The sequence below is a fragment of the Phocoena sinus genome, chromosome 8, assembly GCF_008692025.1.
Source record: "Phocoena sinus isolate mPhoSin1 chromosome 8, mPhoSin1.pri, whole genome shotgun sequence".
Taxonomy (NCBI): domain Eukaryota; kingdom Metazoa; phylum Chordata; class Mammalia; order Artiodactyla; family Phocoenidae; genus Phocoena; species Phocoena sinus.
The window spans coordinates 48,735,661-48,763,182 of record NC_045770.1 but is presented as its reverse complement, the minus strand read 5'-3'; the positions used below and the strand labels follow the sequence as shown (position 1 = coordinate 48,763,182).

Sequence of the window (27,522 nt, the reverse complement as noted above, 5' to 3'; positions counted from 1 at the left end):
AACACATACTAGAACCCACAACTGTCTGACTCCTAGAGAATGTTCTACCTCACACCTATGTTAGCTTCTAACTATTTCTGACCTGTAAAGCCAGGGTAACTAAATGGCGTTTTAGTTCAGAGACAGAGAGGTTGGCCCCATAAGAATGAGATCTGTGTAGTTGAACAAGGTCTTACATTTAGAAGGCTCCTGCTGTTGCCATCTTTTAATTCTTACTAGTTTTTAAACAAGGGCCTCACGTTTTCATTTTGCACTGCATCCCACAAGTTATATAGCTAATTCCAGAGAGAAGATTAGTAATTTAGAAGGAGAAATGTCTTCTCTTTTCTCATTGAAGCTAATTTTCCACAAACCTCACTTTTCTCCATTTAACCTGCCTTTAAAATTTTATCAAAGTTCATAATGGAAGTTTTAAAGAACCCATCTGTCAAACTCTTAACTTTTAATGTAAATTTCCTTTTAAAGCCACTCACAATAAAATTTACGCTGGAAGTGAGAAATTCCCTGACTCAGGAAAGTGAATTATCAGTAAACTGAAAAGGAAAAATACATGTAAATGTAGATCTAGAGTCTGACTTCTCTCTATGCTTGAATGATAGCTTAGGAAAAATACTTACATTTTTATTTTTTAATATATGTGTATTACATGTTTATTATGGAAAGTGTAGGAAATAAATATAAACAAAAAGAAGTAACTAAAAACTACCCAAAAATCCTTAAGAAGAGTTAACCACTTTTAACATTTTGGTGTATATTCTTCCAGGCTTTATGTACATAGTTGTGAATGTGTATTATTCATATATAGCTTTAATTGTGTTTATTGGATTATATTTAAATGTCATTTTTAAACTTGATTTTTAATTTAATAATGGAGTCTGGCTGGACCGCCTATCCTTGTAATTAAATATTTTTCTAAAATACTATTAATATAACTCAATTTTCTGTTATGTGGACATATAATAATGTATTATTAAATACCTGGCTTTTTCAGTCTTCACTATTATAAACAATACCAATGTGAACATTCTTTGTAGACTTGTGTATTTCTATAAGTATAACCCTTGGGTCAAAAAGTGTCCATTTTAAAGCTTTTGATCCATGTTTCTAAACTGCTCTTTCATGGCTGCTCCAATTCCAGGCCCACTCAATGGCAGTGAACATTAACATTTCTTTTAAATGTTTTGTCAATGGGGTTGACAAAAACTGTTTAGTACCATTGTTTTCTTTGTTTAATAATAAGGTTGAGCAGGTTTTTGGATGTTATTGGCCTTTTCTTTTTTGATGAATGTCCTGTTAATACCTTTCAGTCATTTTTTTTTCTAGGTGGTTTTTAGCCTTTCTTTTGTTCTTCTGTAAAATATCTTTATATATTAGGGTTATGGTACACAGAATTTCCCTAATTTGTCAAACCCATGCCAAGGTCTTAACAACACACTGGCAGAGCTCTGCAGGGTTGCTATGTTTTTCTCTATGGGGGAGGTTTTAAAATCCATCACTTGTTTTTTTAAACTAAAAAATGCATGGTAATGGTAGTTATGAAGATAGTATTAATATCACATAAATGAAAATATTTTATAATATATCTTAAAATGTATAGAAAAACATGTATAATGAAAACAACAGGAAAAGAGTATCATAAAAGCTCACTGAATATTTGTCTTTTCTATTCATTTCTCCAAATCCTGGCAATGTAGTTTACATACTGAACATTCTGGTGATTCGGTCTGCTTGTCTCCATGCCCTCCACTGCAAGCATTTCATTAATATTCTCATTGTGAGTGCTGTTAGAAATTTCCAGGGTATAAGACACAATTGCACATTTTCACAAGACAACCCATTAGGATGCAGAATGTGGAATGCAAGATTAGGGTTTTGGATTATTGGGTTTTTTACTTACCCTCTCCAGTGTAATTTCTTCAAACTCATATTCAATTTCTGTCCCATTGACCTGTAAATAGGAAAAAAAATAGAGAGACATAGTAAATACATTTTGAGGAGGAGAGAGCTGCATTTTAAATAACATTAGGGGGTTAAATTTCATCCTGGCTATGAATAAACCGCACTTTATTGACGTTTGTGATTGTATGTTTTCATCCAAATGAAATATAATCCAAGCTATTCTAAAATATGAGTGAGACTCTAGAAAAAAAATGCTTATTGCATCCCTTAGAATTTTGTGATGTTTGGGGGAGAGGAAACAATACAAAATGTGCACTGTGAGTTTACAAAGAATAAACCAACTAGGGGCAATGTTACAGTTACAAGGGGAAAAAATTTCCTAATGTCTTTAAAATTTTCCATGAATAGACGCTAAAATACGACCTTAAGGAATCAGTGGCAAGGGCAGCACAACCATATGACATTTCTGGCTGTTAAACAGCATCAAGAATGACCATGTCAGATAAGAAATGCCTTTTCTTTATTGGTTCAAGCTCAGGTAATTTATCCCCATTATCCTCTTGTTATATTTGTTGGGAAGCCCTGGACCATGTAACCAGGCCTTCAGTAGCAATGAGAAAAGAATAAACCAGGACATGTTTGAAATTCCTAGTGAGAAAGCATTTTCACCATCCAACCAACCCTTAAGTTTATTTAAACTTACAGAGAGAAACATTTTAAATATAGCCAGGCAACATATAACATATGCCTTAGATTTCAACAGCCATGAATACAGAATATATGAAGAGCTACTTTAAAATAATCTAACAAATATTCAATTCCCACTTTTATCTATCACAGAGCCCTTCTCAGCCAGACAAAACCTCTGAGCAAGAAAACTCTTGAATAGGCGGTTTCTTTTTTCTTATATATGTCTTGGCAAAATCATTCACATTTAGAAATCAGCCAGAAAAATCTAATTTTCAACCAGAAAGCCAAAATTTTTGTAATGTTCTAACTTCAGTTTGCTGTCCCTTCCTTAGAAGAATTTAAATATAGTTCTTGCATATTGAGAGCTGTATGGAAGGCAAGGATCAGATAGCCCCATTACCTAATAGAGGCTGGCAAAAGAGAAATGATGAAGGGGAAAAAAGTGAATGAATGAATGACTGAACTAAGTAATTAAATTATTTATCTGATTTATAAACACAGACGCTTGTGGGTTCTCTTCCATAAGGAATTTGTATATGGTATCATTAATTGAAGGCATAACACTATCATTAGCAAATAATAAAGAATGACAATAGGCTTTACTTCTGTGTGTCCACCAGCCACTTAGAGCATGTTTTTGATTTTCTAATTACATGAGTTAATTGGGGGCTCACATTTTACTGTGTTACTATATTATCAAACAGCCCTAAACCAAATTTGATTTTCTGGGCTTCAGCAACTTAATGATTCAGAGAAGAGAACTTGATGATGTTAGAACTAAGCTTTAGCAACTTTGCAGACATATTTTTGTTCTTCACACGTAAAAGTACAAAAGGAAACTCAAAACTCCCTGTATATGTGTGTTTCCATATTAATCCTTTTTATTCATAACTTTTTTTAGTTGACAGAGAGAAGGCAGAGAGGGAAGGCTGAGTCAATGTGATGTGTTTTAATTCTCGCAGTATGGCTCCATGAAGCTCTTTCTTTGCTTCAGTGCTTCTCTAGAGTGGAGCCCTTCACGTTATTAAAGTGTTGCAAACTGCAGAGAAAATGACAACTTCAAAGAGAAGAAAACAAGCCTCAGATAATAAATATCAGAGGTGAAAATTCTGTTAGGAAGTGTTTAAAAGACAAGAATATTTTAGTGACACACATTGCATAGCTGGGGACTACCAAAATCTTTGCCGAACATTTGTATGATCATATATGTTGACTTTTAGATCCTAGAAGCATTATTTATACACAACCTAATCTGTATTCAGAAGTTCCCCAGTCAGCTAGGTGAACCATTGATGGCTTACATTTACTCCATGGGTCTTTAGTTTTCAACCCAAGAAAATTATGTCATTTGCCTAATTCAGTAGTATCCAGGATCTCTTTGTAAGAGGGGAAGATGACATCCAGGTTAGGATGTAACCTTACCTTTAAAAGAAAATATTCCATGACTACAACAGGATTTAGTGAAATTATAAAGAAGTGAAAGGATTTTAGCATAGGTGAAGTAATATTTCAACCTTTAATTGAGGAGCATTTAAAACATGGAATAATAAGAGCCAGAGTGGGAATTTAGGAAAGACATTTAAGAGGTTCTAGTGTTTGTTGTTTCGTCACTAGGACAGCATGATCTGTGTTCTAAGGACCTCTAAGATAAGAAATCCTACAAGGTCCCTTGGCAAAGACCTTGGGGGAAAGAATGAAATAGAAAGAACTAAGAATACCTCCATTCTAAACAGAGGTGTATAAGAGTACGCTGTGACATTTGTGAAAATTTAGTTAACTTTTCAGAGGAGTATACCAATTCAACAATCTTTAAATATTTTTTGTTCACATTTGCTTAGAAGAATGGTTGCTTACTGAGTGGTAAGGAGACAAAAGGCATGAACAGTAATTCCCTCCTAGCCATAATTTCGTGTATTCTTATTCAGAAAAACCAAGAAAAACTGTTGTGAATGGCTCCGATCATCTGCTGTGGGGGCGTGGTTTACAGACAGTCTATTGTTTGAACTTGTCTCAGTGGCCTCACTCTACTCCCAATTAGTTTGACAACATAAGCCTTTTAATTCACAGAGGATTCTCTTCCTGAAAAATACTGCCAATTATATATGTTTTTTTTTTTTTTTTTCTTGAGCAGTAATACTTCCTGTGATATTTAAGCACCCTGGTAATGTTTTATGATCCTGATAGTTTGGAGCCTGTACAGCGGCATGGTGAGGGCTCTCATTATTTCAGATCTGGCTCTGACCATCACTGACAGTCTCCCCTCCACCTGGAAAAGTGAGAGGATTGGCAGTATTTTAGACATGGAGGGTCACTAAAGTAGATGGAATTTCCCAGTTTTGAAATATGTTTTTCTTCAGATACTTGATTTTTCTGAACCTAATGGTTATGTAGTGACGGCTGGTAGGTTTCCATTGATGCCACACATTGTCCTGCATAGCTCTGGGCATGTAGCCTTCCTGGCCTCATATGGAAGTTAAGACAAGAGCATAACTGACTCAAATTCAAACTTGGTATTTAAGGTTCTAATTTCATAAACTTTGAATATTTTTCATATATTTTTCTCTCTCTGACAGTCTTTAGGTTAATTTCCTTGATTTTTTTTTTTTTTTTTCCCTTCAGTGCTATAGTACCATCTGCCTGGGTGATAATACAATTTGATTTGAGATCTACTTTTATGTCCTGAAAAGAAGTTTTTCATGAATAACACATGTGAACTAGTCCATGTTTTAATGCTCTCTAATTGGAATCTTAAGTAATGATTTCTTTGATTTTTTTTTTGTTCTTTTCCACATTTGTAATTTCATTAAAGCTAACAGCATACTAAAATGTAAGATGAATGAATCTTTATATATTCCCATATCACAGATGAAAACAAATGCTAAAACATGAACATCAAAGTGTTGGCTTCTTAGGACTAAACACAATTCCACCCAATGAGCAAGTATTGAGCATGCATAGTGTGCCAAGTGATGTGACAGGTAGTGAGAAAATAAAGATTTTACGACATTATCCCTATTCCCAAGAAACATACAGTCCTTAAAGTGGTACCAAACACAAACATATTAAAACCTCACAGAAGTGTGATATCCAATACACAAAATATACAAGTGGACTCGAGCCACAGCCCCACGGTTGCCACATGCAAGATCCGTACAGATCTATTTACTATTTGTTGTATATATATATTTGATTCCTTAGTAGTATAGAATACGACAGATAATGTACTAATTCTGCCCTTTATTATAAGTGATTATGATATAGTAAATAAGACTTATCTCTGAATCTTATGGTTTTAGCACATAAAGCAGAGTGATGAATGTGAACAATGTTTAAAGATATCTGCGACAAGTGTCTTAAAATAAAAAATGGGGGAGGACCTTCAAGATGGCAGAGGAGTAAAACGTGGAGATCACCTTCCTCCCCACAAATACATCAGAAATACAACTACATGTGGAACAACTCCTACAGAACACCTACTGAACGCTTGCAGAACATCTCAGGCTTCCCAAAAGGCTAGAAAAATCCCCACGTACCTGGGTAGGGCAAAAGAAAAAAGAAAAAACAGAGACAAAAGAATAGGGATGGGACCTGCACCTCTGGGAGGGAGCTGTGAAGGAGGAAAAGTGTCCACAGACTAGGAAGCCCCTGGCGGAGACAGGGTGTTGGTGCAGGGGGAGCTTCAGAGCCACGGAGGAGAGCACAGCAACAGGGGTGCGGAGGGCAAAGCAGTGAGATTCCCGCACAGAGGATCGGTGCCGATCAACACTCAACAGCCTGAGAGGCTTGTCTGCTCACCCACTGGGGTGGGCGGGGGCTGGGAGCCAAGGCTCCAGGTTTGGAGGTGAGACCCCAGGGAGAGGACTGGGGTTGGCTGTGTGGACACAGCCTGAAGGGCGCTAGTGCACCACAGCTAGCCGGTAGGGAGTCCAGGAAAATGTCTGGACCTGCCTAAGAGGCAAGAGACCATTGTTTCGGGGTGTGCGAGGAGAGGGGATGCCTTCCCTGTCTGCCCACAGAAGACACAGCACTGCTTAAATGAGTTCCAGAAGTAGGCATGAGCTGAGTCTATCAGCTTGAACCCCAGAGATGGGCATGAAATGCTAACGCTGCTGCTGCAGCCACCAAGAACCCTGTGTGCAAGCACAAGTCACTATCTAAATCCCAAATGGGGCCTGTGCAGCCCGCCATTGCCAGGGTCCCGTGATCAAGGGACAACTTCCCCGGGAGAACACACCGGACACCTCAGCCTGTTGCAACCTCACACCAGCCTCTGCTGCTGCAGGCTCACCCTGCATTCCAATTATAACTACCATACTCCTCCTTCCCCCCAGCCTGAATGAGCAAGAGCCCCCTAATCAGCCGCTGCTTTAACACTGTCCTGTCTGCACGTGAACAGATGCCTGAGGGTGACCTACACGAAGAGGCGGGGCCAAAACCAAAGCTGAACCCCAGGAGCTATGCAAACAAAGAAGAGAAAGGGAAATTTCTCCCAGCAGCCTCAGGAGCAGAGGATTAAATCCCCACAATCAACTTGATGTACCCTGAATCTGTGGAATACCTGAACAGACAACAAATCAATCCAAATTTGAGGCGGTGGACTTTGGGAGCAACTGCAGATTTGGGGTTTGTTGTCTGTGACTGATTGTTTCTGATTTTTATGTTTATCCTAGTATAGTTTTTAGCACTTGTTATCATTGGTGGATTTCTTTATTGGTTTAGTTGCTCTCTTTTTTTCTTTTTATTATTACTTAAAAAAATTTTTATTTTACTAATTAAGGAAAAGTTTTTATGTTCATTATTTATCAGGTTTTTTTTCTTTTTTTCTGACTTTTCTTCTGAGCCGTGGGGCTGACAGGGTCTTGGTGCTCCGGCTGGGTGTCAGGCCTGTGCCTCTGAGGTAGGAAAGCTAAGTTCAGGACATTGGAACACTAGAGACCTCCCAGCCAATTGGGGAGAGCTCTCCCAGAGATCTCCATCTCAGTGCTAAGACCCAGCTCCACCCACTGGCCAGAAAGCTCCAGTGCTGGACGCATCACGCCAAACAACTAGCAAGACAGGAACACAACCCCACACACTGGCAGAGAGGCTGCCTAAAATCATAATAAGCTCCGAGACACGCCAAAGCACACCACCAGACGTGGACCTGCCCACCAGAAAGACAAGAACACAGAACACAGGCACCAGTCCCCTCCATCAGGAAGCCTACAAAAGCCACTGAACCAACCTTACCCACTGTGGGCAGACACCAAAAACAACAGGAACTACGAACCTGCAGCCTGGGAAAAGGAGACCCCAAACACAGTAAGTTAAGCAAAAGGAGAAGACAGAGAAATATGCAGCAGATGAAGGAGCAAGGTAAAGACCCACCAGACCAAACAAATGAAGAGGAAATAGGCAGTCTACCTGAAAAGGGATTCAGAGTAATGACAGTAAAGATGCTGTAAAATCTTGGAAACAGAACGGAGAAAATACAAGAAACGTTTAACAGGGACCTAGAATAACTAAAGAGCAAACAAAAAATGAACAACACAATAAATGAAATTAAAAATTCTCTAGAAGGAATCAGTAGCAGAAAAACTGAGGCAGAAGAACAGATAAGTGACCTGGAAGAAAAAATAGTGGAAATAACTACTGCAGAGCAGAGTAAAGAAAAAAGAATGAAAAGAATTGACGACAGTCTCAGAGACTTCTGGGACAACATTAAACGCACCAACTTTAGAATTATAGGGGTCCCAGAAGAAGAAGAGAAGAAGAAAGGGTCTGAGACAATATTTGAAGAGATTATAGTTGAAAAGTTCCCTAATATGGGAAAGGAAATAGTCAATCAAGTTCAGGAAGTGCAGAGAGTCCCATACAGGATAAATCCAAGGAGAAACATGCCAAGACACATATTAATCAAATTATCAAAAATTAAATACAAAGAAAAAATATTAAAAGCAGCAAGGGAAAAGCAACAAATAACATACAAGGGAATCCCCATAAGGTTAACAGCCGATCTTTCAGCAGAAGCTCTGCAGGCCAGAAGGGAGTGGCAGGACATATTTAAAGTGACGAAAGGGGAAAGCCTACAACCAAGATTACTCTACCAGCAAGGATCTCATTCAGATTTGATGGAGAAATTAAAACCTTTACAGACAAGCAAAAGTTAAAAGAATTCAGCACCACCAAATCAGTTTTACACCAAATGCTAAAGGAACTTCTGTAGGCTAGAAACACAAGAGAAGGAAAACAAATCAAACCACAAAAACAAATCCAAAACAATTAAGAAAATGGTAATAGGAACATACATATCAATAATTACCTTAAATGTAAATGGATTAAATGCTCCAACCAAAACACAAAGACTGCCTGAATGGATACAGGAACAAGACCTGTATATATGCTGTCTACAAGAGACCCACCTCAGACCGGGGAACACATACATACTGAAAGTGAGGGGATGGAAGAAGATATTAGATGCAAATGGAAATCAAAAGAAAGCTGGAGTGGCAATTCTCATATCAGACAAAATAGACTTTAAAATAAAAACTATTACAAGAGACAAAGAAGGACACTACATAATGATCAAGGGATCAATCCAAGAAGAAGATATAAAAATGGTAAATATTTATGCACCCAACATAGGAGCACCTCAATACATAAGGCAAATGCTAACAGACATAAAAGGGGAAATTGACAGTAACACAGGAATAGTAGGGGACTTTAAAACTTCACTTTCACCAATGGACAGATCATCCAAAATGAAAATAAATAAGGAAACACAAGCTTTAAATGACACATTAATCAAGATGGACGTAATTGATATTTATAGGACATTCCACTCAAAAACAACAGGATACACTTTCTTCTCAAGTGCTCAGGGAACATTCTCCAGGATAGATCATATCTTGGGTCATAAATCAAGCCTTGGTAAATTTAAGAAAACTGAAATAGTAAGAAGTATCTTTTCTGACCACAGTGCTATGACACTCGATATCAATTACAGGAAAAAAACTGTAAAAAACGCAAACACATGGAGGTTAAACAGTACACTGCTAAGTAACCAAGAGATCACTGAAGAAATCAAAGAGGAAATAAAAAAATACCTAGAAATAAATGACAATGAAAACACGATGACCCAAAACCAATGGGATGAAGCAAAAGCAGTTCTAAGAGGGAAGTTTATAGCAATACAATCCTACCTTAAGAAACAAGAAACATCTCAAATAAACAACCTAACCTTACACCTAAAGCAATTAGAGAAAGAAGAACAAAAAACCCCAAAGTTAGCAGAAGGAAAGAAATCATAAAGATCAGACCAGAAATAAATGAAAAAGAAATGAAGGAAACAATAGCAAACATCAATAAAACTAAAAGCTGGTTCTTTGAGATATAAACAAAATTGATAAACCACTAGCCAGACTCATCAAGAAAAAAAGGGAGAAGACTCAAACGAACAGAATTAGAAATGAAAAGCGAGAAGAAACAACTGACACTTCAGAAATATAAAGGATCATGAGAGATTACTACAAGCAACTCTATGCCAATAAAATGGACAACCTGGGAGAAATGGACAAATTCTTAGAAAACCATCACCTTCTGAGACTGAACCAGGAAGAAATAGAAAATATAAACAGACCAATCACACGCACTGAAATTGAAACTGTGATTAAAAATCTTCCAACAAACAAAAGCTCAGGACTAGATGGCTTCACAGGCGAATTCTATCAAACATTTAGAGAAGAGCTAACACCTATCCTTCTCAAACTCTTCCAAAATAGAGCAGAGGGAAGAACACTCCCAAACTCATTCTACGAGACCACCATCACCCTGATACCAAAACCAAAGATGTCACAAAAAAGGCCAACATCAGTGATGAACATAGATGCAAAAATCCTCAACAAAATACTAGCAAACAGAATCCAACAGCACAGTAAAAGGATCATACACCACGATCAAGTGGGGTTTATCCCAGGAATGCAAGGATTCTTCAGTATATGCAAATCAATCAATGTGATACACCATATTAACAAAATGAAGGATAAAAATCATATGATCATCTCAATAGATGCAGAAAAAGCTTTCAACAAAATAAAATACCCATTTATGATAAAAACCCTCCAGAAAGTAGGCACAGAGGGAACTTACCCCAACATAATAAAGGCCACATTTGACAAACCCACGGCCAACATCATTCTCAATGGTGAAAAACTGAAGCCATTTCCTCTAAAATCAGGAACAAGACAAGCTTGCCCACTTTCACCACTATTATTCAACATAGTTTTGGAAGTTTTAGCCACAGCAATCAGAAGAAAAAGAAATAAAAGGAATCCAAATCGGGAAAGAAGCAGTAAAACTGTCATTGTTTGAAGATGGCATGATACTATACATAGAGAATCCTAAAGATGCTACCAGAAAACTACTAGAGGTAATCAGTGAATTTGGTAAAGTAGCAGAATACAAAATTAATGCACAGAAGTCTCTTCCATTTTTATAAACTAATGGTGAAAAACCTGAAAGAGAAATTAAGGAAACACTCCCATTTACCATTGCAAGAAAAAGAATAAAATACCTAGGCATAAACCTACCTAAGGAGACAAAAGACCTGTATGCAGAAAACTATAAGACACTGACGAAAGAAATTAAAGATGATACAAACAGATGGAGAGATATACTATGTTCTTGGACTGGAAGAATCAACATTGTGAAAATGACTCTACTACCCAAAGCAATCTACAGATTCAATGCAATCCCTATCAAACTACCAATGGCATTTTTCACAGAACTGGAACAAAACATTTCACAATTTGTATGGAAACACAAAAGACCCCGAATGGCCAAAGCAATCTTGAGAAAGAAAAACGGAGTTGGAGGAATCGGGCTCCCTGACTTCGGACTATATTACAAAGCTACAGTAATCAAGACAGTATGGTACTGGCACAAAAACGGAAATACAGATCAATGGAATAGGTTAGAAAGCCCAGAGATAAACCCACGCACATATGGTCACCTTATCTTTGATAAAGGAGGCAAGAACATACAATGGAGAAAAGACAGCCTCTTCAATAAGTGGTGCTGGGAAAACTGGACAGCTGCATATAAAAGAATGAAATTAGAACAATTCCTAACACCATACACAAAAATAAACTCAAAATGGATTAAAGACCTAAATGTAAGACCAGACACTATAAAACTCTTAGAAGAAAACATAGGAAGAACACTCTTTGACATAAATCACAGCAAGATCCTTTTTGACCCACCTCCTAGAGAAATGGAAATAAAAACAAAAATAAACAAATGGGACCTAATGAAACTTAAAAGCTTTTGCACAGCAAAGGAAACCATAAACAAGATGTAAAGACAGCCCTCAGAATGGGAGAAAATATTTGCAAACGAAGCAACTGACAAAGGATTAGTATCCAAAATATATAAGCAGCTCATGCAGCTCAATGTCAAGAATCAAACAGCCCAATGCAAAAATGCGCAGAAGTCCTAAATAGACATTTCTCCAAAGAAGATATGCAGATTGCCAACAAACACATGAAAGGATGCTCAACATCACTAATCATTAGAGAAATGCAAATCAAAACCACAATGAGGTATCACCTCACACTGGTCAGAATGGCCATCATCAAAAAATCTACAAACAATAAATGCTGGAGAGGGTGTGGAGAAAAGAGAACCCTCTTGCACTGTTGGTGGGAATGTAAATTGATACAGCCACTATGGAGAACAGCATGGAGGTTCCTTAAAAAACTAAAAATAGAACTACCATATGACCCAGCAATCCCACTACTGGGCATATACCCTGAGAAAACCATAATTCAAAAAGAGTCATGTACCAAAATGTTCATTGCAGCTCTATTTACAATAGCCAGGACATGGAAGCAACCTAGGTGTCCATTGACAGATGAATGGATAAAGAAGATGTGGCACATATATACAATGGAATATTACTCAGCCATAAAAAGAAATGAAATTGAGTTTTTTGTAGTGAGTTGGATGGACCTAGAGTCTGTCATACAGAGTGAAGTAGGTCATAAAGAGAAAAACATATACCATATGCTAACACATTTATATGGAATCTAAAAAAAAGGTTCTGATGAACCTAGGGGCAGGACAGGAATAAAGACACAGATGTAGAGAATGGACTTGAGGACAAGGGGAAGGGGAAGTTGGGACGAAGTGAGAGAGTAGCATTGACATATACACTACCAAATGTAAGTTAGATAGCTAGTGGGAAGCAGCTGCATAGCACAGGGAGATCAGCTCAGTGCTTTGTGGCCACCTAGAGGGGTGGGATAGGGAGGGTAGGAGCAAGAGGGAGGGGATATGGGGATATATGTATACATATAGCTGATTCACTTTGTTATACAGCCGAAACTAACACAACATTGTAAAGCAATTATACTCCAATAAAGATGTTAAATAAATAACAATAAAAATAGAAATTTTAGCTATAATAGCACACAATTCTCTTCATGAAATTGTTGGGAAGAATAAATGAGATTACACTCCTTCACTGCCTTACACATAGTAGGCATCCAATAGTGACAGCTATTCTATTGAGTTCTGGATTAGCAATCTGCAAGGGTCACAGATTTATTTGATCAAATGTTGAATGCTTGCTAATTTCTCCAGTAGTACAAAATATCACTTAAGAAGCAAACAAACTTGCTTTCTTCTACAAAATCCACTAAAAACCTTTTTTAACACAAAGACTTCTTTCACGAACCCATCTAAGACGTACTCCTTTATGGGCAGGAATTGTCTTCGCCGTCTCTCCCAAATCAGGTCAGTGTAGCTTTCACTCAGAATATAACTGCAACTGGATTTTCTCCCAATCTTTTGTCCGCTCGCTCTTGTATTTTCTTTTTAATATTCTCTTTCCCAGTTTGACCATCATGTTTCTCTGCTACTGGCACTCAGTTTCCTAAGGCTGCTCTCATTGCATCCCTTATATCCCATCCTCATAAGGATACACACTTTATTTTACTCATTTTTTGTATGCCTGCAACTTCTGGTGCCGTGCCTTGTTCACAGTATGTCTTCAGAAGAATCTTTAGAACCAGGTCACGCGAGAATGCCAAAAATTGCACTGTCATTGAATTCTTCTCCAACTTCAAGTAAGTATTAGGCCTCCCCTAATAACTGTGGTCTTTTCCTAGGATATATGACTTGAATTTATCTTTCCATCTCGGCAAATTTTTATCCACATGCATTGGTAATTTCTAATTTAAATGCCGAACACGTGAATTAAAACATAATCTAACACTTATTTAGAACCTACCATGTGCTAGGTATGGTGATAAGCCCTGGAGATACAGGGATGAATGAGATATGGCTTCTGCCCTCAAAGAACTCACTCTAGCAGAGGGAGACTAATGAAAACATGCGACAAAGTGATATGACTGCTGTGGTAGATGCCTGGGATTATAGCAGCGGCAGAGATGACACAAAGGAAGGGATAGGTGATTGCACCTGGAGGTTGTCAAAAAAGGCTTCATAGAGGAGATGGTATGAACTGAATGTGTTCATCAGAATGAGTAGGAAAGAGACGAGCTTATCAAGGCAGAGGGAATAGCACGAACCACTTCTTCAGAGTGCTCTGCTAGAGAGAACACTGGCATTAGAGTCAGAAGACCTGTATTGTAGTCTTACTTCTGTGGTTTAACAGACTGGGTAACCCTGGGTAGGTCATGGTGCTTCAATTTTCTCATGCAGACAGATGATCTCTGAGGTCGCTCCGTGCTCTGACCTCCTCACATCAGGGTTTTTCTCCCCATCTACTGTTTAAATCATATTTACTTTGCCTGTCACTTTGGTCAAGGTGCACCCAACCAAACTTAACTAAGAATTTTTCTATTATTCTTTACTCCGAAGGTCCCAATCAGCAACCCATAATCCTACCAGCTAGCATCTCCCTAACCTCCATGTACCTCTGCCATGGCCCTTCTCCTTGATCTGAAAGGATCAGGGAGGAAACTAGAGGGCAGTATCATCTGCTCTCCTTAGCTCCACTCAAGGACATCACCTTCAGCACCTTCCCTATTTCTTCTTAAAGATCTCAAATCTTTGGGTAGAAATAAAAGGTAGCTCTTTCTCTTCGAAAAAGGGGACAAAAGGGGAGTTTTGCTCTACTCTAATCCAAAAGAAAGAACTGAAGGCTGATGTTCATTATCTTCATCTTTTTAATCACATTTAACTTTACATGTCTCTGCTGAATGGATGCAAAACAATCAAGTACTGAAAAAAGTGAAAGTTAATCTACAAGCATGGAGGCCTAATCGGGATGAGAGCATCGTTAGATGAAGCCTGGAGGTTTGTAGCACACAACTAAGCTGTCCACCACTTTCTTTAATAATGTCCCTTCTCCTAGACTATCTGCACTGGCTAAAATTGTGTCCTCTCTTCATGTTAAGAGGAATTATCACAGAGAAATTAAAAGCTCAGACTCTGGAACCTAAAAGGCCTGAATTCCAATAGCAGTTCTGTCACTTACAAGCTGTTAGAATTCATCTTTGTTAAGTATTATACACATTTGTGTGTCAATATTGTTTATTTAAACTGCAGTGAGCAAAAGATTTTCTGTTTAAGCTTTAGTGAGCACCTATTTTAATCTGAGGTATGCATCTGGTTACTTTAGGAATACTATTCAATTATAATGAGACTGGTTTATAAATGTACAGTTTTATAAGAAGCTAATCATAGTTAGAATTTCTTGTTTTTAACAAACACAAACTACAGAAATAACTTGATATTCTTAGTTAAGATTCTAACTTTGGTAAGAGCACTATTTTTATTGTTCACCTGAATGTGTTCTTACCAGTAAACCCTGATTTCAAGTTAAACTTATAATCTTAGTTAGACAAACTTCTGAGTTCAGTGAACTGCTAAATAATAGCTTCCAGCAAATATAGAAAAAAAAATCAGTATCCTATGATCTGTTCCATTCTTAAACAATTTTCTTTTGGTTTTATTTCCTCTGCCTTTGTCATTAAGACTTCATAACACATAGAAATTTGGGGCTAGAAAAGTGATCATCGACTTAATATTAATTACTATGTATCTTTTTAAATTTAATTATAAACCACAGATTTTTAAAAATTAAGTAGCTTCTTACTTGTAAAATTGTGATAATTTTCCCTGGCATTTCTGTCAAGAGAAATCAAGGAAGATAGCTTAGGGTTCTTACATGTATAAAAAGAAAGTCATTTTATATATACAAAGTTGTCTTGCTTAAAGGCTTCTGTAAAGAAGGAAAAATATAGTCACTTAAGTTCAGAACTGGATTTGCCTCTGGTTTGGAAATGGCACATTTCTTCCCAGCTTTGCTTCCTTACTTTGCACCATTTGCTGGATGGTGTAATAACAGCTGACTTGAATGCTTTCATTTGGCTCCAGCCTGATGCAGGCTGTTTTATTCTTTGGGTTAAATATTCCAAAAATTTGAACATGCTCTCTGAGGGCAGTAAATGGTGTTAAAGAGTACAATCGAATAACTAAGAAAGCATCATGATACAGGTTTTTATCCCATCAAGCCCCCTCCCTCACTTGACCACCCTCATATACAAACCACCTGGTCAGTTGCAAGTAAAGTGTCCAAGAGAATCAAGAGCTCAAAGCACATACCCAAAAGATTTAGAGAAACAGAAACAAAGTGTGTGTTGAACCACAAGATAAGATTTCACAAACATTATGATGGTGTCAGCAGAGAGCCAAGAATATTTTCTCTTACACTTGGGTATAATACAACTATAGTGTGAGGCAGAACATCACTGTCGTACATTTCTTCATCTTTGACTTCTTTCCTTAACCCCCTGCAATCTTGTTTTTGTTTCACCACCACAAAAAAGCTGAGCTCTTAAGGATCAAAAAAGATCCGCGTGTATCCATACAATGATTTTTTCCCCAGTCTTCACACTCCCTAGTTTTCACGCAGTATTTGACAATCTGGAGCATAACTTAAAAATCCCCTTTTCTTTTGTCACATGGTTGATATCTTGCTGGTCTCCTCCTACTGATCTATCCAATGCATTTATATCCATTTCCTTTCCTCTTGCCAGATATGGGCATTCACAAAGTCTGCCCTTATTGTTATACAATCTTTACCTGAGTTTTCATCTCACCCAACTTTTGTTTTCTAAGTAAATGCCCTAGTATCACCCCAGTCTCAGTAAGTCTAAAATAGAACTAATCATCTTGCCTAATTATAACTATCATTTCCTCCAGGCTACTCTATATACCTGTTAAGGGAATCCTCTTTTTCATATATATCCTTTATATTTGTTATCCATACCCACAATCCTATTTAAAGACCTAAACTATCACTTTCTTAGGACCATCAATATAATTTCCTAAAAATATCTCTGCCTCTCTAATTTTTCAATAACAATCTATTCTTCATATCCTTTCAGATTTATCTTTCTAAAAAGCAACAATTTTCATTGTATAATTTTGCTGTACAAGTAGCTTTAAGTAACTTTTCTTTATCCTTAAAGAATATTCCAGAATATCCACCAGCTGTCCCCAGTCTACCTGTCTAGCTACAGACCCTACTTCTTATCTTCAAAGACATTTTCTAGCCAAGTAACTGAAATTAAATAAAGCATATCCTCTTTGGTATCTTTATTAATGTCATGTACCCCACCCTAAATATATTTAATTTATGCTTATTAAAATACTAATTAATTTAGAAAAATATATTTGAATGCTGAGAATTTCCCAGGTACTATGTTAGGTCCTAGGGATACAGTAGTAAACAAAACACAGTCCCTACCCTCATAGAGCTAGATTCTATTTGGAGATATGGGAAGCTTCCATTTCTGTCAGCCAAAGGCTGCCTCTTCTATAAAGTCAAAAAGATTTTTCTTAACAATCCTCTGAAAATCACCACTCTATTCTCTCAATTACCTCTCCATGCTAGTAACAATAATGATAGTATTACTACTGCGACTATTACTACTGTTGCTTTTTTTTTTTTAAGTATCTACTATATGCCAGGCACTATGATCAGTTGATCTAAAAATTAAAACAATCCTGAGAGCGAGACATTTTAACTTTAATTTTACTACTGAGAAAGTCAAGTTTCTAAGTTAAGCCACTTCTCCAAGGTTATCTAGTTGTAAGTAATGAAACTAGGACTATCTTGCTCATCTTTTTCATCACTTAGTGATGGGAAGTATATGCTCAATCCAGATTTGTGGAAGAAAATTAAAGAAGGAGTGGCTATAAGGAGAGAGGAAAGAATGGAAGCATCTATTGTTTGAATCAAGGGAAGTCTAATGTTAAAACACTAACCTTTCTCCCTGGTCATACATAGCACAGTCCCTCTCTCACTGTACTTGTGGGCTTCCTCACGGTCCAGCTCCTTACATCGTGCTTTATCTTTCCTGATACACTGTCCTACCATACAGACGAGGCACTGTCTTTTGCGGCACCCATCATAATGACTTGCCCATAGCAGCCATTTCATAAATAGTTATTGAAGAAATAAATCAATTGAACCTTATGGGAAGGGATTCTTATTTGTCATGAATCTTTTAAAATCCCTTTGTACTCGAAAGTCCTACTCACCATTGTCAGTTTCCAAAGGAGTAAACTGTCTTAATTTCTCTCTAATCATTTTACTTCACAACTTGCTAACAATAAGCTGTCTCCCTTTTCATCTGAATACAGCTCACCCTTTCAGCAGCCTTCAACATCAATCCATCCATCAACAAATATTTACTGAGCGACTTTCCCCACCTTCTTTGCCAGCTCATATGATCTCGTTTCACCTGATTTTAAAAGTACATCAGTATCTTCACAACCTTGGAAAAGAGCTAGAGAGCTATATCACTCCGCTAATTCATCTGCTCTTTCATCAAGATCACATGAAGAAGTTTTTTAAGTTCTGTGATTCTAGAAAAATGCTTTGGTACGCTTGTTATAAAAAAAAAGGTCAGATCAATCTTTCTGGATCAGATGCTAAGGGAGATCATTCTGCTGCTTTATGTTATTTCACCTTTCTTGAATCCCCTTGGCATCATGACGGGGAGCTAGTATTAATGCTGTTTCTGTCCCCAGCTGCCTAGCCTGTTGATAAAATATGCAAATTGTAAGGTTTCAAGTTGTTTATATGTAACCTTTTTCAGATTATGCTAACAGCAGCATTAATCATTAACATACTGTTTTCACATACATTATTATTTGCTCCTCATAACAGTCCTATGAGGGTTGATATCTCTATTTTATAGATGAATAAATAGCTAAGAGATGATAAGTTGCTCAACATTGCTCACCTAGTAATGTTGGACTTTTGATACAAATCTAGGTTTTCTGGACTGTGAATCTACAGCTGATCCCACTACCTTATGCTACACACATAGCTTATCCTCTAAAAGTGAGAGAGAATCTGATTGAATCGTTTGAAGTTGCTGATGTTTAACTGTTTCTGACTTACAAAATGGTAAGTTCTGCACGGTTCAACAACTTAGCATGGCGGTTAGGAGCTAGAATTCTGGAGTCAGATTGCCTGGGTTCATAGCATGAGTCTCTCACTCTCTAGCTATAAAACTTTGGGTGAGTTACTTAACCTCTCTGAGCCTTGGTGTCCTTATTTACAAAATGGATGGTAATTATCTTATTGGGTTGTATAAGGACTGAATGATACAAATTTGTAACGGTTTAGTGTTTAGCACCTAGTGAACCCTCAAAAATATTAACTGCAATTATTTTAAAGTTTTTCCTAGGTCTGCCATTGGCATATCTTAAGTCCTGCCTATTCACTCTTCTAAACAGAAACCAGTGTAGGCACATGTGAGTGTTGGGGCAGAGGGAGAATGGCAGGCATAGAGATGAATACCTATTGTTTGTAGGAAATTTTATAAAACTTAACATACATTTGTTAAGTTGCGCACAATATTCCCACAGAGGACTTGAGTTACCCCCCTTTCCCCTGTGAGATTCAATTAACTTAGATCAAACAGAAACCTACAGTGACAAAAAAACGTATAATATATTTTTCAAAGAAAAATTTAAAAGCTCCAGTTTCTACATTTATATCAGTGCTTCCTAAACTGGATCTGAGCGTTTAGAAGTGGTTATGCATACTGAAGTCGTGGCTGACAACAGCTCGTCACAACAGGGATCTCTGGGCTGCAAATTGGATGCACCAAATCTTTCTCTCTCTGGACTCTTGTCTGCCCACCCCCCAGGGCTTTTAACTGGTAAGGTGATAGTATAAGCTCTAAACAGTGCATCATGATTAACCATAAGTCATTGCTGCTTTTTTTTTTTTTTTAATATCTTCTTGGAACAGGAATATTCAAAAGGGTACCAACATAAATCCCCAATTACATTAAATTAAATAAATTCCATAAATAGCTTAAGCATAGTAAACAAATATTAATCAGACAGTAAATCTTGGGTGGGAAGCACCAAGGATTGAAGGCAGTTTGTAGGAAGGGAGAAGATATGAAGGGAAATTAAAAATCATATTTTCACCCCACTATCATTTTTCTTAATGACCTTAGGATGATCTTGTTTGCCACGTTTTCTCTGTGTAATTCCTATTTATGCTTCCAAAAAACCTTCCACGATTCTTCTCCCTTTCCAGCTATCTAATGCTACCATAAACCCTGCCTTTCTTTCTCTAGCCCTCCTATACGAAGGCCAGGTTGTGCTAATGTCATTTCTCTGTGTTTACAGAGTACTTGTGTAGATCTTTTGCCCTGATTGTATAATGTGTTGGCTACCAGCTTCTGGCTTTAGGTTCAATCAGACAGGGATGCTAATCCTAAATTGGCCACTTACAAGAGCTGTGACTTTAAAGAAGTTACATGGCTTCAGTTCCTCCTCAGTAAAATCTTATTTACTTCAATAAAGTTGTTAGGAATTTTAAGTTAAATAAGAAGTATAGCACAGTGCTCAAGAGTACATACACTAGATACTCCAGCTGATAAAATATAGAAATTGTAAGGTTACTTATACACTAGAGCCAGATTGCCTGAGTTTGACTCTGCCAGTTACTAGCTGTGAGATGTCTGCCTCAGTTCTCTCATCTGTAAAAGAGAGTTCATAATCTCATAGGATTGTGAAGACTGGATGAATTGGTGAATTAGTATAAATGAAAAGAATAAGTAAAATACTTGGAACAATAGCCTGGGACATGCTAGGTGTACCTGTTACTACACTATCCATTATTATTACAGAATGGTGGAGTAAGGTACTCAGAAAATCCTCTCCCCAAAGAACAACTTTAAAACAGAATTGCCAAAAATAGCCATTTCTGGACTCTGAAAACTGACTAAGGGCATATAGAAAATTGAAAAACTCTGATTCAAGAACCTCAGTTAACAGCAGTGGGAATCTGGTGTTCTAGGCCCGTGACTGCTCTTACACATCCCCTCCCTCAAATTCTGTGCATGCAATAATTCTACGAGGGCAGGAAAGGCTATGAAACAGAAGATTTGCTGACACAGGGGACCAGCTTCACTTGGAGCAGCATGTGGGCAAACCTCATAACCAGGGATGTTGTTAGAAACAATAGTGATTTTGGTGGTAAATATTAGAACAAGTAAACACTGCAGTAACTTAAGTTAGCAATACTGGTTGGCGAAAGCTACAGGCTGTCCAGACTAGCTAGAAATATATCTGGAAAATCTGTTGAATCATGGCAGGCCTTGATAGCTCCAAACGATCTCTGCCAGGCTGGAAGACTGAGTGCATGTGCAAGGTCATTCATAGACTCAGTAGAGACTGGAGAAGGTCCTGGCCATCTACACATCCCTAGCTGAATGTGAGGCCTTGCATATATGCAGGGGAGTCATAATAGGTCTATTATAAAATAAAATCTCAGGCATATTTGTAAACTGTTTGAATTTAAACACATTTCCCTGTCCATACACAAATCCACTGGCAAAGGATGGAAGACTTACTGGCTCAAAGGGTTTAAGTGTAATCTCTGACCAATCATTGGCTCACCACTAAGCTATGCTGATCTAGAGGCAACACTAGGATGCCAGAATTTAAAAAGAAAAATAAAAAAGAAAGAAAACTCAAAAGAGATATCAGTAGTTATACACTTCAAGAAAGATAGACTCTACAGATCTAGCCCAGATATGTGACTAAATACACAAACAAGCAAACACAAAGAAACAGGAACTGTGACTAAACATACAAGCAAGCAAACACAAAGAAACAGCAAATGGCAAATAAGAATTAAGAGTTACTATAACATTATCTCAATGGCCTGTTTTCAAAAAGAAATTATGAGACATTCAAAGAAAGCAAAATATGACCCATACATAAGAAAATAATTAGCAAAAATAAACTGTTTCTGAGACATCTTAGATGTTGGAATTGACAGAAAAAACATCAAAGCAGCTATAAATATGTGCAAAGAACTAAAGGAATCCTCTTTAAAAAAGTAAAAGAAAGTATGACAACAATGAATAATCAGATAGACTATCAATAAAGAGGCATAAATTATAAAATAAAATTATGTAAAAATTCTGGAGTTGAAAAGTATGACAACTGACATGAAAAATCCACCAGAGGTTCCAGTTTTTGTCTAGCATGTAAGAATCACAAGTCACCACTTTGTCCTAATAACAAATAGAAAGCTAAACAAACTGAAAAATCAACTCTGTCAGAGAAGTGAGGTCACAGAGTAAACTGCTGCCCCCCCAAATTGGAGAGATAGGTGGGCAGATAGAGAGAATCACTAACTAGGGCAGAAATCGCCACAGGAACCAGTGCCAGCGTAGGAAAAACTTAAACTGTAATTGATGAATTGTGGAGGCTCAGTGTGGACAAATCCGAGGATTAAACAGGGGTTTGATCCAGACAGGTTCAATTTTTGGGGTCACAGCCATATTTAAGTGAGTTTTACCTCTAGTAAATCTACCAGGTTCTCAAAGTGAAGAGTGGAGAAAAATTCCTCATGCTTCCAGCAGGTGAGGGAAAAAGGAACTATTTTGAAACATGTAGAAGCATTCTGTTCTTAACAAGGTTATCCTCAGGAGAAACTATTTTATCAGAGCCTAACCTTCTGTGGTTTTACCAGAGCCTAATCTACCCGGGGAAGGGAAATACCAACTTCAGCACCCTTTAGCCATTCAGTACCACCTGAAAGGGGGAAAAACTGAGAAGCACTGGTGACATTCACAGTCCAGAAACACAAGCTCACTAAAAGACTGAAACCAAGTCATATGAGTATAGAACACTAACCCCTCCTCTGCTACTTTACCACTACATTACTAAAGGGCTATTTACTGCAGTTCCTTTTACTCAGCACATGATGTCCTTTCAACAAAAAATTACAAAGCATAATAAAAGGCAAAACACACAGTTTGAAGAGATTGGGCAAGTATCAACCAGAGTCAGATATGGCAGGAATGTCAGAATTATCAGAACAGGAGTATAAAAAAAATAATTGATATTCTAAAAGGTTTAATGGACAGAGTAGACAACATGCAAGAACAGGTAAATAATGTAAGTAGAGAGATGGAAATTCTTGGAAATGTCCACAAAGAAATGCTAGAGATTAAAAGAAAACCCCAAAACCTACTGTAACAGAAATGAAGAATGTTTTTGGTGGGCTCATTAGTAGACAGGGCATGATTGGGGAAAGAATCTCTAACTTTGAAAATATGATAATAGAAACTTCCAAAACTGAAAAAGCAAAGAAAAAAAAAAGACTGAAAAAAAACCCCAACCAAACAGAATATCCAAAAACTGTGGAGCACCTACAAAAGATGTAATATACATGTAATACCAGAAGGAGAAGAAACAGGGAAAGGAATGAAAACAATATTAAAAGCAATAATGACTGGGAAGTTTTTCCAAATTAATGTCAGACATCAAACCACAGATCCAAGAAGCTCTGTGAGTAACAGAAACACCTAGGCATATTATATACAAACTTCAGAAAATCAAAGATAAAGAAAAAATTTTGAAAGAAGCCAGAGGAAAAAAGCACCTTATCTATAGAAGAGCAAAAATAAGAATTACATTTGACTTCTCCTCAGAAACAATGCAAACAAGAAGAGAATGGAATGAAATATTTTAAACATTGAGAGGAAAAAAAAAAAACCAAAAAACCCCCCAGAATTCTGTACTCTGAAAAATTATCCTTCAAAAGTGAAAGAGAAATAAAGACTTTCTAAAACAAAAAAGAAAAACTGATGAAATGTATTGCCAGACCTGCTTTGCAAGAAATGCTGAAAGAACTTCTTCAGAATGAAAGAAAATGATATAGGTCAGAAAAATAGATCTACATAAAGAAAGGGTATCAGAGAATAAATAAGTAAAACAAACAAAAAACACCACTTTATTTTTCTTATTCTTAACTGACCTAACAGATTTGTCAAAATAGTAACATCAACAGTATATTCAATTATGTGTTTTTATGTGTGTGTATATATACATATACATATATATACACATATATGTATACATATATTTAGGTATGCATGGAATGAATGACAGAAATAATACAAGGGATGGTATGTAGTAATTAGGAATATTTCGTTATTATTAGGTACTTGCACTACCTATGAATCAGCATAGTATTATTTGAAAGTAGCTTGAATTAGTAAATGTATAGAGCAAACTCTAGGACAACCACTAAAAAAAAGTAAAAGAATTAGAATAATTGATATGCTAAGAAATGAGAAAAAATGTAATTATATAAAATGCTCCATTAAAACCAAAATAGGCATGAAAAGTTTGGGAAAAAATAGAAACAAATAACAAGGGCAACAAATAGAAACTAGGAAAGATGGTGGATATTGATCAAACAATATAAATCGTCACTATAAATGTCAATGATCTAAATACAACAATTAAAATACAGAGACTGTCAGAGTGGATCAAAAAAACAAGACCCAACTACATATTTTCTACATGAAACCTACTTTAAATATAGAGATATATATAGAGAGATTAAAAGTAAAGAGATGGATAAAATATACCATGCTAACACTAATCACAGGAAACTGAGAGTAGCTTTAATAATTTCAGAAAGACTTCAGAGCAAGGAAAATTATTAGGGATAATGAGGTGCATTATATAATTATAGAGAAGTCAGTACACCAAGAAGTCCTAACAATCTTTATTGTGCATACCCCTAGCAACAGTGAGGCAAAAAATGATAAGAATTCAAGGAGAAACAAATGAATCCACGATTACAGTTGGAGACTTTCACACCCCCCTATCAGAAATGCACTATTCAGCACCATGCAGAAAATCACCAAGGACATAGTTGAACTCAATAGCACCATTAATCAACTGGATACAATTAACGTCTGTAGACTACTTCACACAACAATAGCAGATTACACATTCTTCTCAAGCTCACGTGGAACATTTACCAAGATAGACCACTTTCTGGGCCATAAATCACACCTTAACAAAAAAAAAAAAAAAAAAAAAAGAAATCACACAATGTCTGCTCTCAGACCACAGTGGAATTAAACTAGAAATCAAGACCAGAAGGATAATTGGAAAAATTCTAAAACACTTGGACATCAGACAAGTATTTTGTCTGCCTAAAAAAACACTTCTAAATAACACAGGGAGCAAAGAAGAAATCTCAAGAGAAATTTAAAAATATTTGGAACTAATTGAAAATGAAAATACAACTTAACAAAATTAGTGGGATGCATTAAAGGCAGTAATTAGAGGGAAATCTATAGCACTGAATGCATATAAAAAAAGAAAAATGATGTAAAATCAATAATATAAGCTTCTACCTTAGAAAACTAGATAAAGAAGAGTGAGTTAAATACAAAGCAAGCAAAAAAAAAAAAAAAAAAGGAAAGAAAGAAAGAGAGAAAAAAAAAAATCCCAGCAGAAATCAATGAAATTGAATAAAGGAAATCAATAGAGAAAATCAACAAAAGCAAAAGATAGTTCCCTGAAAAGATCAATAAAATCAATGAACCTCTAGCCAGGCTAAATAAGAAAAAAATGTGAGGTGATACCAATTATTAATATCAGAAAGGAGAGAGGGGACATCAGTACAGATCCCATGGACATTAGAAGGATAATAGAGGAATATTATGAAAAACTCTATGCCCCCAACTTTGATAAGCTAAATGAAATGAACCATTTCCTGAAAGGCAATCTGCCGAAACTCAGGAAAGAAGAAAAAGACAATCTGAACATACATATTTCCTAACCAGGAAACCAGACAAAGACATTATAAAAAAGAAAACTACAGACCAATATTGCTCATGAACATGGATGTAAAAATCCTCCACTGTTATTTGTATCTTCATCATTGTCATCTTTGTAGCACTTATTGTAATTATATTATACTGCAATTGTCTATTTCCCTATTCCATTAGACTTCCAGCTCCCCAAGGGCAGGAATCATTTCTTATTCATCTTTCTATACATTGTACCTAGCAGAGTATCTGGTGCACAGTAGATATTCAATAAATATATTTTAAATTGAACTTCATCAGATCCAAACCTAGGGGTTCTTAAAATCTGCTTCAGGGGCTCACAGAGTTGTACATATACTAGGTAAGTGAATATATACTGCCTAAGGACACTGATTCTACCTAGATACCCAGTTGCAGTTACAGGCTTCAAATAAAATTTAAAACAATAGAGAATGAATTCTTTAAAAGTATATTTATATAATAAATTTGCCAACATCATCAGCTTCATTAAAATAGCAGTGTTATGCTGAATTGCATTAAGGCTGGAAAATTAGTTTTGAAGCAGAAATAAATAAGACTTAAGTAAGTGAATGGAAGCTAAAATTACCTGCTAGTAGCGAAGCTGTAAGTATGAATAGTAATTATCGAGAAATATCTTTCTGAAAAGAATTAAGTACCACTCAGTTGTTTATTTCAACTTGCTTTTATCCTTGTAACTGGAGTGAAATATGGTGAGTGTTATGGGCATTTACTTCACTTGACGCTGATGTTTATGCAAAATCTATCCTTGGAGATTTATACATATATATGTGTATACATGCATATACCCATATACAATTATATATATATATGTATACACACACACACACACACACACACACACACACACACACACAGAATACATATCTGAAGATGTTGATGTTTCAACTGAAAAAATGTGATAAAACGATAGCATTCTTTCTTAGTAAAAATTGATAAGAACAGAGCTGGTATATTTCTACTATATTCATTACCTTTATAATACTTTTCCAGATATCTAGGCTTACAAAAGAAGACAGATAAAATGCAGTTCCCATTTTCAGAGCACGAGTTTTGTTTTAAAGGCCTCTTGAGGGTGGTTTGTCAATTTCCTTTGAAATCAAGGGGCCTATAAAGATTCAGAGGAAGTGTACTCGTATGGATTTTATCCCTTGTCATCACAAGGAATAAAAGATGCCTCTGTCTTGTTTGAGCTACGAATCAAACTGGACCAAGGATTATTTCACGCAATTGCTGCTTTGGAATTTGGGCATCTTAAAACCAAAAGAGAAAATACATTTTAAACCAAGAACCCATTTTTTCTATGTCTAGCCTTAAGTGAATTTTCCCCTTGTTTTTGCTAAGTATTCTTGGTATGTCATCAGCAGAATCTGCCCATATGAGCATTATTCTAGGTAAAAAGAATAGTGATTGCTTTATACCTCTTATCTGTTAGAGTTGATGTAGGATATCTTTATGGAGGGTTCACAGTAAAGGCCTTCAGACTACTTAAAACTATCAGCTGATAGAACAGGAATATTCTTTTAGTAATATATACGATCACTTTAAACATAGGGTTAAAAAACAGAAAGTACTCAACATAAAGCAAATTGCCTTGGCAACGTGGCATGTATTCTTTAGAAGAGATCTTTAGACAGACTCTAAAGTGTAACCACTACTGCCTAAAATCTTAGCAGAATGCCCACAGCATTTGGCTTTTCCAATATCAAATAGGATACAATTACTTTGCTGGTTTATGGTCAACATTCAGATTCATTTT

The 27,522-nt window shown here is 36.5% G+C and overlaps 1 protein-coding gene across 11 annotated transcripts in view; it reads right to left on the bottom strand.

Moving 5' to 3' along the window:
* Positions 1-27,522, bottom strand: part of DLG2 (discs large MAGUK scaffold protein 2) — a 2,048,212-nt gene that overhangs the window by 672,711 nt on the left and 1,347,979 nt on the right. For all 11 annotated transcript variants that reach the window (XM_032641314.1, XM_032641323.1, XM_032641315.1 and 8 more), the window contains one exon: positions 1,898-1,948. In XM_032641314.1, the coding sequence (XP_032497205.1) occupies positions 1,898-1,948 (51 nt within the window). The remainder of the gene's footprint in view (positions 1-1,897; positions 1,949-27,522) is intronic.